General features: G+C 42.4%; 1 protein-coding gene and 1 long non-coding RNA gene across 2 annotated transcripts in view; one reads left to right on the top strand and one right to left on the bottom strand.

Moving 5' to 3' along the window:
- LOC308606943 overlaps nucleotides 1–6198 on the top strand; it is a 13966-nt gene extending 7768 nt beyond the window's left edge. The window contains exons 2-3 of the long non-coding RNA XR_014013923.1: nucleotides 2860–3022; nucleotides 6112–6198. This is a non-coding gene — a long non-coding RNA (uncharacterized lncRNA). The remainder of the gene's footprint in view (nucleotides 1–2859; nucleotides 3023–6111) is intronic.
- On the bottom strand, nucleotides 5593–12735 carry LOC308606930 (protein SLFN14-like; the record flags this gene model as incomplete). The annotated part of the gene is made up of 4 exons (XM_081218435.1): nucleotides 11663–12735; nucleotides 10047–10175; nucleotides 8419–9133; nucleotides 5593–6427 (listed from the first exon to the last, which is right to left on the bottom strand). The coding sequence occupies exons 1-4, from the start codon at nucleotides 12720–12722 to the stop codon at nucleotides 5593–5595; spliced, it is 2739 nt and encodes a 912-aa protein (XP_081074561.1). The 5' UTR covers nucleotides 12723–12735.

Genomic DNA, 12735 nt, shown 5'->3' with positions numbered 1-12735 from the left:
GTATATTTTTATAAAGTTCCTTACTGTAGAAATCACTTTTCTCTAAACATTTCTGTTAGGTGAGTCATTTTTGTTATCATACTGATTTTGTAGAAAAGTTTTAGAAGCTAACAATAGCCATGTTGCTTAATATCACAAATATTCTGAGTATATCCCATCCTAGTCTCCATATCAAAGCAAATAAATTACTGTTAACATGGAGACTCATGCATTTAGCTTTGACGTGCAGGAAGGCAGAATAGCATAGAGGCTAAAGTAGACTTTGGAGTCAGGCAGACATGGGTTCAGATCTTGGGTTCAGAATGTACTAGGTGGTCTCAGGCAAGGCACATTTTCCTCAACTGTAAATTAAAGGTAATCAGGGCCAAAATTTATTGAGAGCCTTCCATATGCCAGGCTTTATTTAAATATATTATTTATTTCAACCTTCATCTTTATCTAAGGCATAGGTATGAATTTTATTTGTTTTACAAATGAGAAAGCTGAGTCTTAAAGGGGGAAATTAACTTGCCTGAGGTCATTCAGCTGATGAAGAAATATGGTTGGAACTGAAAGCTCTGGTCAATCTGACCCTAGGAGTCAAGCTCTTAACACGACATTATCCTACCTTGCTTGAGGCTGCTATACATAATTCAAAGATTGAGGGGATGAGAAAAGATATAATGTATTTAAAACATTTTGCACAGTATCTGACACATAGTAAGCCCTCACTATATGTTAGCTATAATCTTAGGTATCAGAGGATACAGGGATGGAGCTGTAGAGGCATTTTGATGTATTAGCCATTGACTGATGGGGTTTATTTGTCATATCTGGCTGTCTTGGAAGGGAGCCCGTGCTTCCCTCATTCCCCCCGACCCAAGACATGCTTCTTCCAAGCTGTATAATTGGGCAAAGAAGACAACTTTCCCTGATTAAAGCAGAGGTGAAGGTGGACTTTAAATGCAAATGGTCTGAGATGATTCTGAAGCAATAAACAATAAAAAGAGGACGAACGTAGCGGCTGTGTCCTAATTCCTCATTCTTCACTTCCATTTTAGGCTGAGAATGAAAGAAGGAACAAAATTGAAAACTGATCCCATTTATTTCAAAATCATGTCACCTCTGTCAGCTGAAGAGACTGAACTAAGAGGCAGCTTGATTCTCCTTCCGCTTGTGCATGAGGTAGATTCAGAAGGAAAACACTGTCTCTGGAACTTTTAAATGCCCATTCCATTTGAAAACCAGCAAGATAGATGTATATTTCTCCCCTCCCCCCACCAAGGGACTTTGCAAAATGGAGGAAAATGGGGGTTTTACACTAAATCACCAGGAAACTCCTCCAAGTTTGCAGTGGGAGAAGCCAAGATGCAGCAGCCTCGGAGGGGATTTGCCAGTTCATGTTAGGAGTCCCTGACTTTGGACAGGTCAGGAATATGACCTGAGTCTGATCCTGAGCTTTGCAGAAGAAGAAATTCAGATTTTTCCAGAACGATCAGAAGGCTCTGGGAGAACTGACAGATATTAAGCATAGGAAACAGTATAGACTACTCAGCTGTTTTCACTTGCAGTGGAGGCCAATGCTTTCTAGAGATGAGAGCTTGACCAAGGATCCTGTTAGCAAACATGAGTATTCTCGCCTCTGGAGAGTATCTTCAGAGTATTTCTACATTCTCAGAGCTGAGATGACTAAATCTATTTAAATGTTATATTTATCCAGCTTGGACACTTACTAGACATGTGCCTTTCAGAAAATTAAATTCTCTGCGCCTCGGTTTTACCATCTATGAAGTGTTGATAACATGTATATGGTATACCTCATATGAGTTGTTGTGAGAATGTATGCAAAGCATTAGCAAATAGTAGCTGGTTGTAGTAACATCTCAGTAAATAGTAACATACGGTTATTATAAATTTTGTGTTTATTTCAAATTGAAGCTTCTTGAAAATAATTTGATGTTCAGCCTCTCCAAAACCTTGGGGAAACTGAGGCAGCTCAGCTTCATAAGAAATCTAGTTTACCTCTCTGGTTCTTCCTCTTTCCATTTCATAGATGGCAGAGTCTTTCTTCAAAACAAGTCCTATATGGGAATTCTCTGGCGGTCCAGTGGTTAGGATTCCGCACTTCCACTGCAGGGGGCGTGGATTCGCTCCCTGGTCGGGGGAACTAAGATTCCGCAAGCCACGCAGTGTGGCCAAAAAAAAAAACCAGAGTGCTATTGATGATTAGAGGTATCCTGCCTTTTCTTTTCTCTGGGATAACACCCTACATTGGTTTCAAGTGACCAGAGCTTTTTATTTATATATAATGTTAAGGTTACATAATCCATGTTCCCATCTGTAATTTTCCAAGTTAGATTCTTCCTCTGAGGGTCTGGGTTATGGTGATGGGCCTTGGTTTTACTGCATGCAGACAGCGTGCTCTGAGCCACCTGTTTCTGAGATGCCAGTGCCTCTTTTGTCATCAAAACCTGATGCCAGCATTTTGTTCTCTTGCTTAAGGCAACAAATCTGTATGTTGTTATGTACAGTACGAATAGGTGAATCTTTTATCGAGGTCACCTTTTTGAGCCAGTCATTTCACCTCTCGGGATTCATAAATATACCAAGGAAAGAAAGGTCATATGCCTGAGTAGAGTATGTGCCTGGCTTGATTTTAATAGTGTAAAATTGCTAGTTACCCAGATTATTAGGAGGATGATTACTGAAATTTTGTATAATCTTCTGGGATACTGTGCAACCATTAAAAATGATCATTTTGAAGACTACACTACAACATGGGGAAATGCCTGCATTAGTCAGCTACTGCTGCAAAACAAACAACAAGCTTAGAATCTCAGTCATACAGTAGGTCTTTTTTTCTCACTTCTGCATTTGCAGGTCAGCTGGATTTTGGCTAATCTTGTCGGGATCAGTGGAACTTGGCTCCAGCCATAAGTTGAGCTCACATCTCTCATTCCTCCGCGACTGGTGGGCTGCCCAAGACATCATCTTTACAAGGTGGTAGCAGAAGCCCAAGAGAGCAGACCCAGCACTGAAATGGGTAAAGCCTCTGTACACATCACAACTACTAACATTTCATTGGCCAAATAAAGTCATACAGCCAAGCTGACATCAAGGGGGTGGAAAATATACTCCAGCTGTAATCTCAGGAACTACACATGGTATAGGTGTAGGGAGTGATGAAGTACTGGGAAGAATAATACAGTCTACAACAGTGCCTCACAAAAAGATTACATGGAAAAAACACAGGCACAGGGTATAAAATTGATTGTACAACTTGATCATAACTATGTAAAAATATTTTTTGCAAGTCAACAAAGAATAGAAATAAATAAGCAAAAATTTAAAAAATCATGACTGGATAACAAGTGGCTAAGAACTGTTTATTTTGCCTTTCTCCATTTCTCAAACTTACATAATATAGTACCTTTCTTTTTTAAAGTAAGTTTTAGAAGCTTCTCACAGCAGGCATGTTATTTCACCAAACGAATTGTTTTATCTATTATATTAAGGGTCTGTAGGAAAAATGTAGAATTCTAAGTGTACTCAAGTTAGCCATTTATTCTTAGTCCCCACCAGTTCCTAATCTCAAACTCAAATCTAACAAACTTCCATCAACATGGACCTTGAGCTGTTGCCTAAAAACAGTTTAAATTCCTTTATTCTCTTATTCTCCATTATGGCAGTGTTGATTATTTTCCACACTGACCTCTTTGAAGTCTCCAAAGTTAGATATTCATTCCATTGGCTAGAAGCATTGTCCTAGTAGATTCTGATTCTCTGAAAGCAGCAAGTTCATTCAGTAAATAATTACTGAGCACCTGCCATGTTCAAGGTGCTGCACTAGTTACTTTCAGGGAAATAAAGATGTGTAAGTGCCATCCTTACTGTCAGGGGTCTCCCGGTCTACTGTGAAGAGAAATCTGTACACATACATTTGGGGACAGAAAGAACAGACTAGAAGAAAGATTCACGAGTTCTGAACCCTGGTGGCACATTGGAATCATCCGGACAACTTTTATTTATTTATTTATGGCTGCGTTGGGTCTTCGTTGCTGCGTGCAGGCTTTCTCTAGTTGTGGAGAGCGGGGGCTGCTCTTTGTTGTGGTGCGCGGGCTTCTGATTTCGGTGGCTTCTTGTTATGGAGCGTGGGCTCTAGGCTTGCAGGCTTCAGTAGTTTCAGTAGTTGTGGCACGTGGGCTCAGTAGTTGTGGCTCACAGTCTCTAGAGCACGGGCTCTGTAGTTGTGGCGCACGGGCTTAGTTGCTCCGCGGCATGCGGGATCTTCCCGGACCAGGGCTTGACCCCATGTCCCCTGCATTGGCAGGCAGATTCTTAACCACTGCGCCATCAGGGAAGTCCCTGGACAACTTTTAAGAAATACCGTTGCCCAGGCCCATGCCCAGAGATGCTGATTTAACTGGTCTCGTTTCTGGCCTGATCACTGCTATTTTTTAAAGCTCCCCAGATGGTTATAATGAGCAGCCAGTGTTGAGAACCACTGGATTAGGCCTTCTACTTTGAGCCCGACCAAACTGTCTGCATAGAACTGACAAAGACTCTCAAATGCAATATTTAAAACAATTAATTTGTTTTAAAAAATCAATTATTTTATCAAAAATTATACAATGTATGCAAATAGTTCAAAGTCAAATGGCACCGAGGCTTACGACTAAAATTTAGCAGACCCCCGTTCTCTCCATTCCCTCAATCCTCCTCCACTTTTGACTCTTTATTTTTAGAGAATTCACACATTTCCCATTCTCCGTATGTTAAAACGCTGGTATCTTTTGCTTCATCAAAAACTAATTAATTGCTGAACTTTATTTTCTCCTATCTAAAAGTACCCTAAAGCCCCCAAGGAAAGGTAAAAATGACGAAATATCAGGTAGCTGGAGCAACAGGAGTAAGGGGGGAGGTTCTTCTGTTCAATCCAGTATCAGGAGAGCCGACCACTAGGTGCAGACTGGCTGGCTTGGGGGCCTGAGCAGTTCAGAGAGGCAGCTAAGAGCACTTTTCCAAGCCCCGCCTGCTCTTCCACCTCTTGGAAAGATGATGGGCTTTATCTGAAATTATAGCCAAAAAGAATATTTCCTCACTTTCTCCTGGATTTGTGCCTGGAGGGCACCCTACCCCACCCCCAAAATAGGCCAGCAAGGGCTGGGGTGCGTTAGAAACACTGGGAGATAGAGGTATAATAAAGGATGCATTAGGACAGTAGGTCAGGGTGTATCCTGGAAAGCCTTGAAAATTAGTTTGGTTTGACTGCGGGGACTCCCTGGGGATACATTAGCAGGGATGTCACAAAGTCAGTTCTGTATTTGAGGAGGACTTCTGTGGTTGACAAGATGGAAGCTGGATTGGACTAGAAAAACCAGAGGCAAGGCACCAGTGATAAGGACCAGGGAAGAGGTGGAGTGGAGTGGTAAAAGGACAGTGACACTGCAAACAGACTGAAAGGCCCAGTCCCAAGAGACATTTCTGTGGCTCCCTGCTATTCTGACTGTGCCTTGATTTCCTCACTTGTAACACATGAAAAGGCACAGCTGCCACCTGCCTGGGAGCAGGGACTCTGCTCTTTCTCCCTTCCTGGACTGTTTGAAATAATTTTCAGAAGGTTGCCCTCTTTTCATAGAGCAGGTATAGGTGTTTAATGGCTCTCGAGGCAAAACAGAGCTTATGAACTTCCTCTGACAGGGCATATTCTGGACTAAGCCCAAACACAATATTCCTCTCCAGGCCTGAAAACTGCTGAATACTGTCTAAAACGATGTGACCATCCAAAACACCAGAGACCTGGCTGAACACGACCTTCACTGCTCCGTGGGTCTCACATAATTCCATTGCTCTTCGTAGTGCAGGCTCATAGCGTCCTCTGTCCTCCCCTCGCCTGCACAGAATTGCTATATCTTTGGGCAGATATCCACATTGGAACAGGTTGTGACATCTTTCTGCCACGTGTTTCGCCATTTCTTCTGTGGTCAGGTTCGTCTCTGTCTCACACACCCCAGGCAGAGCCTGAGCGCACATTGCTTCCTCATAGGCAGCTTCCCTAAATGATGCCAATGTGTCTGGAGACACGTTGGGGTGAGGATTTTCTTTGATCCTCTTCATTTCTTCTTTCATCAGCATCGCTATTTCCAGAGCACAGTGGATCCCGTTGGTGATTGTTTTTCGAGGAAACTGAGCAGATGGAGGGGGAAGGCCATTGATATCTGCGTGACGGACTTGGAAAGGGTCCAGAAAAAGCCAGAGAATCCCGTGGTGAAGGTTTTCACTTCCAGCGCCCCTCACCTTTGGATGGGTGATGCTCCTAGCCTTCATGTACCAGTCACCATATTTACTGCAGAAATTCTCAGTCTCATCCATCACTATGTGTTTGATCTTTGGGAACTCCCCTCGCATGAAGGTTTTCCGGGTCACAGCTTGGCAGGTGGTTTGCTGGCTGTAAGGGTGAAGGAGAAAATAGGGCTTCAGGCATATAAACAAAGGAAATACCATGCATTTATTACTCTCTGGATTAGCATTAGAGACTGGTTCTCATCTGGAGACTGATTCAATAACTACAAAAAATGCTCTACTTACAAGTTACCTTGATAGACAGAATACATAATTGCAAACCCTACTCTTTGGGGTTATCAAGTTAAATCTGCATGCGAAACTTTTGAAATGAACCCAGGTAGGAGATTTTATTATTTCTACCATAGTCCATTTCTGCTGCTTGACAATCCCTGAAGGTAAATTCCTTACATCTAAAGGAAATCTCAAAAGGAATTTACACTTGTTACTACTATTTCTTTACTTTCTGTCTTTTTTAGAGCTGGAGAACAGTCACCTAGAGGCATATCATAATTTTCGTATGCAAAAGAGGTATGGGCTCATACAAGTTCCTGTAAAGAAAATCCTATTTCCCCACTTACTTGTACAAAAGCAGAAGCCTCTTTAGATTTTGGTAAGGAAAACATGAAGAGGTAGCTGAGTTCCATGACATGTCAAGTAGGGTACCAAGTCTGCAGGGCTTTGCCTCTATGGAGCTACCAATCCTACTTACTTAGCTCAATTTTCCTTTATAGTATGTTTTAGCATACGTGTGTGTGTGTGTGTGTGTGTGTGTGTACTTTTTTCTTTAAACAAACTGTGTTGTTTCTTGCCACCTCTAATTTGGATTCAAGTCATATCACCCATCCCTGCAGATGTGGGACTGCATGTGCAGTCCCTGGGGCTTTACTCCCTATGTCCTGAATCATAACTATTCACGTTCCTCTCTTCCAGGTTGGACTCTGTAGACTTCTTGAAGAAAAACATTGATCCTTAGTCATCTCCATAACCCACTCACATTAAGTTCATAGATGTTTGTTTAATTGAATTTGCCTTTTGACTGGGGATATTTAAAAACTTATACCTGTAAAGCATAATAAAGAACGTAGCCTTTAACACAGTTTACAAGATCCTTCATAGTCTGGCATCTGCCTCCTTTGCAACTTCATCATCTGTCGCATACCCACAGTCCCTCATGGCTCCAGGCAGACCTACCATTCTGATTCTCTAATCTCCATGCCTTTGCACTTGCTGTGCCCTTTGCCTAAAAAGCCCCCATTTTATTCACTTCTTCTACTCACTTCTTAAGAAGGAAGTCAAGATCTCCTTCACTGGGGAGTATTTGCTGACCAATCTCCAGCCCAAGTTAAGCATATCTTTAGTATCATACTAGTTACACAACACTCCCATTGCTTATTTTTCTCTTTGTCTCTCTTATTGGGCTTTACGGCAAGGTCTGCAATATGTTTTTCTCCTCTAACACTAAATGTACACAGTACCTAGCATATAAATAGTGCTCAAAAAGATTAGTTGAATAAATAAGCAAGTCAAAATTAAAAGCCCTCATTTTCTGGATTGACTAACAACCAATTTCTTTTACTAAATCGAAAGCTAAAGATTTAAATCAGAAGCAAATGTGCATGTTTTCTAAAATTATTGACTCAGAACAAGTCAAACAAGTAAAAATATTTTATAAACGAAATAAATGGTATTTAAATTCAAGTTCCCATTAGGTGTAATGTCTAATTGACTGAAATACCCTATGACTTTAAAGCACTAAATATCAAGCAAAAAGTATATGTGAAACAAGATAGGTTCGTTTCAACCTTTCTTAAATTTAAGGCCATAGATTGTGGGGGGAAAATGTTTCTAGTTATATAAACTTGAAGTTATGCATACGTAGCTAATTTCTAATGAGATGTTTAAGCCTGAACATTGCAAAGTGCCGTTTTCTAGCTCAACTACTTGATCACTTGCAAACGTGTATACAGTTTGGGCTCTTGTCCATATGCAGCAAAGGCATTGCAAAATCTTAAACTAAAGACACAAATTACTTGTGTGATACTGTTGAAAGACTGATTAAATGTGTTTATTGTGTTTAGTTAGTGAAACTCTTACGTCACAAAATCCTTTAAGGCGTCACTTTCACAAACGTAGAGGATCTCTTTGGGCTTGCAGTGGAACAAGTCCTTAATTTTCTCCATGATCTTTATGGCCAGGGCAGTCTTCCTGCTTCCTGGAAAGCAGTGGAGGAACAATTCTCGTGTCTCCTGAAGGCTCTCTGAAAGCAGCTCGCACTGCTCTGCTACAAGCAAATTGAAATATTCACAGCCCAGCTGGTCACTCAGAAGAGATCGAGAGCAGAGCGAGACGACGATAAGGGCCTGCAACAAATTTTCCATTTCATCCTCATCAGCAAGCCTGTAGGCTCGGGGATAGTGCATGGGGATTTCACCGGGTCTACACCGTGTGCTGGGCAGGTGTATCAGCCTTGGGATGACACACAGTTTCCCTGTGTAACCACCAACAGTTCCCAGTTTCTGCTTTAACTGACGAGCAGTGTTCCGGGCGTACACAAGCCCCCCAATCCACGTGGGGTCTGTTAAGATTGTATAGAGTACAAGGGGGCTGTTTACTGCTATTAGGAGAGCATCACACAGGACATTCTGCTCCTTCCTGAAGCCAACATCACTAGCCCAGCTTTTGGAAAATATCACAAACCCCTGAGAACAAGGATATATCTGTGTCTTCATTAATTTCTCCAGTCCTTTATGATCTGAGAAGAGCTTCTTACAGAGGGATTCTGGTTTAAATTGTATCTCTTCCTGTGTCACTGAAAACGCAAGGAATAGAAGTTACTAAAATTTACAAAGGATATTTAAGTATTCCTGCAACATCGTAAGAAGAGATGAGCCTAGCCATGGAACTATGGGTTTCCTTGTCTGCAAAGAAAGCATCTCCTCTTCACAGGCCAGGGCTGAGAAGTCCCTGTTTCTGGCAGCTCTCATACAGGGGAAGGCAATCAGGGAGGGGTCTTCACAGAACAGCCTTCTAGCACTCTCTTCTCAACCCCAAATGGTCCAGTAGTACTAGGAAGGTATTCCTTCCTGTTAAGGGTGTGTGTGTGTGTGTGTGTGAGAGAGAGAGAGAGAGAGAGAGAGACAGAGAGAGAGAGACAGAGAGAGAACCTGGTGCTTTTGGGAAACTAAGAACTTTCTTTTTCCTGCAGCAATTTTGCCCCCCGCCCCGGGGTATTTGGCAATATCTGGAAATGATTTGATTTTTCATAGCTGGAGAGGTGCCACTGACATCTAGTGGCTAGAGGCCAGGAATGCGGCCAAACATCCTACAATTCTCAGGGCAGCCTCCCTAACAAAGAATTATCTGATCTAAATATCAATAGGGTCAAGACTGAGAAACTCTGCCTTAGGAAGAGTCTAGGTGACCCCAAGGCTCACCTCCTTCTGCCTTGGAAAGCCAGGGGGCAGCTCTTTCAAATGTATTCTCTCATATTTGGAGAGCAAAAGCCATCTGTGACTGGAAGCCCAAAACGCACAGAGGTGTAGGGTGGATTTGATGACTGAAATCAAGAATTCACCATGTATATTAATTCAGGACAATTGTATCTGCTAAGCCCTACATTTGACCTTCTCTAAGGAGAAAGGCTTGGACGAATTGCTACCAATTCCTCCCAACTTAATTTTAGAAAATAAATAATCTCCTCAGCTGAAATCAAGAAGGAATACCTGGAAACAAGCATTGTTGTAGAGCCCCCTTAAATTCCAGGACTTTGATGGGAGATGACGGGCTTCTTCGTGTAGATGAAGCTGGTGAAATCAGGTGAAGGCTGTAGTCTGCGGCCAAACTGGAAGGAGCTAAACAAATCCATGGAGAGTTGTTTCAGATGAAAAAAAAAAAAGTTAAAGAATGTTTCTATTGCTCTTCCTACTGTTGACATATGGTGTGTGTCATGCCTGAGCTGTTCTCATTCTTTCTATGCCTCAAACAGTTCACACATGTTAGGAAAAGAGGTCTGGGACTCCTGTAGGGCCATGCATCTTCTAAGTCTCCTGTGACTTATCTTGGGCAAGTCATTTCACCTCTCTCGTGCAAGGGTGAGCAGGGGATCCCTAAGGTTCCTTCCAACTCTAATATTCTGGTTCCAGGTCACCTCTAAGAATAAAAGGCTTCCAGTAGTGGTGGTAGTGGTGGTGGTAGGGTGGTGTCAGAAAAAGTAAGCACAGTATTTTAAAAATATTATTATAGTTGTTAAAGTCCCCCCCACCCCAAAGTTTAGATGGAATGGAAAGTGGTAGGATCTCTAGTTTGGGGTTTATGTGTGTGTGTGTGTGTGTGTGTGTGTGTGTGTGTGTGTGTGTGTAAGTAAACTCAAACAAATTTAAGATAAGAGAAAGTATCATCCAATAAAATCACTGAAGTCTTGATCTGAGCTTCTTTGATCAAATCTGGAACTTACTGACCATGAAGGCAAACCGATAAACTTCATTCAGCCCATTAAGTCCTTTATGGATTGATCTGAAATCACCAGGGCTGATGCTCAGCAAAACTGTAAGGAAGTGAAAAAAAAGGAGTCCTCCTCGCCCACCACCATCCCCTCCCCAGCACCTTTTTTTTTGGGGGGGGGGTGGCATGTGGGCCTTTCACTGTTATGGCCTCTCCCATTGCGGCTCCAGACGCGCAGGCTCAGCAGCCATGGCTCAGCAGCCATGGCTCACGGGCCTAGCCGCTCTGCGGCATATGGGATTTTTCCGGATCACGGCACGAACCCGGGTCTGCTGTATTGGCAAGCGGACTCTCAACCACTGCACCACCAGGGAAGCCGGTCCCAGGCACCTTCTTTTGCATTAAGTTTTTCTCCACTTGGTGGTGCCCTCAGCCTAGTGGTTCAAGGTACTGGCTCCTAATGTTACTGAAACAATTCAAATTTGTCAACAAGTTTCCCTTGAAAGAATTAGTGGAGAGTCTTTCTTAAACCATGTTTCTCTGAAATATCGTCTTTAGAGAGAGACTATTGATGAATGTTTTAGACTAAGACTATCGGCCTGCAATTTTTTTTTCAGCAGACCTTTACAGTGCATAAAAAGGAACTTTCATGAGTTCATGGCTGATGGCATACTATAACTTTCCCCAAAGAGATGAAAATCCAAGCATTTCTTGACCTCACACAGTTCATATTCTGAGTCTTTGGAACTAAAAATGTTAGAAAATAACCCTTTAATAGAAGGTTTGTAAGCAAAACCAGCTTTCTATTCTCTGACCAAAATATTGACCAAATACCCAAAAGAAGGCAGAGAAGGGGTTCCTCCCTGCTGACTGGACAATGACTTCTTGTCTGCTTTACCTGATTGAATATCCAGCATCATGGCTACCCACTGTTCAGCCGTCAGCCTTGTGACAGAATTGTCCCTGATGACCCAGGAATCTGGGGCCTCTGTGAATACTACACAGCAGAAGGGCTCCACGTGTACCACACAGACATGACCATACAGGACATCTTTTTGGTACACATTCAAGATTTTGGTAGTGAAATTCACCTTTGGCTTCTCACAGCAGAAGTGGAATGTAGGCAATTTTTCTATGCAGTTTTCTATTTCTTTTTTTAATAATTCAGGGTTCACTTTTTCTCTCTTACATCCAAACACTTCTTTGCTCTTATCATCCACCCCGATAATTAGGTATCCCCCATGGGTGTTGGCAAATGCAGAAACATAATGGGGCAGCATTTCTTTAATCCGAGGGACGATCTTTTTGGTGGTGAACCTTTTAAGCTCGACATGTGTGGACTCACTGAAGTCGAGTTTCTCCTTATACATGAGTTTATCTTTTTTAACAAATTCTGAGGCACACATCCTCATATCTTCCTCTTCCTGAATGTATTTGTCAAGAGCTTTCTGAGAATGCAGCTCCTGCACCTTTGATCTTCCTCTTTGAGCTCTGGACTGCTTCTCTTGGAGGAGCTCCAGGGCACTGGTGGCACTCAAGTTGACGGTGGAAGTCACAGCTCTCTGAAATAAATTGGAGCGCAAGCTGCAAATCCTTAGGGGGAGGCTGAAGACATCTGGGCTCCAGGACTTCACAAAAATCATAAGACTGTGCCCCTGCTGCATGTAGTCAAGGTATTTCTGTGAACCTGAAGGAAGGAGCTTTTGAAAAGAAGTTTCCAGGTCCTGTCCCAGCCCATGGAATCGGTAACTGTAGGTTTTATCATCAATCTCTGCTTTGATCACACCCCCTCCAGAATTTAGCAGTGCACATGTCGCTTGGATGATTTTAGAATTCTCAGTTCTTTTCAAATAGCTATTGGTCATCTTCTTCCTGTTTTCTTCTCCAAGAGTGACTTTGCCCACTTCTACAATTATCTCGGGATAGAGCATTTCCGTATCCATCTTGAGACTCTCCATCTCAGCAGTCCTT

This window comes from Mesoplodon bidens (genome assembly GCF_964165515.1).
Source record: "Mesoplodon bidens genome assembly, chromosome: 19".
NCBI lineage: Eukaryota > Metazoa > Chordata > Mammalia > Artiodactyla > Ziphiidae > Mesoplodon > Mesoplodon bidens.
The sequence above is the reverse complement of the archived record's forward strand: the minus strand, read 5'-3'. Positions and strand labels throughout refer to the sequence as shown.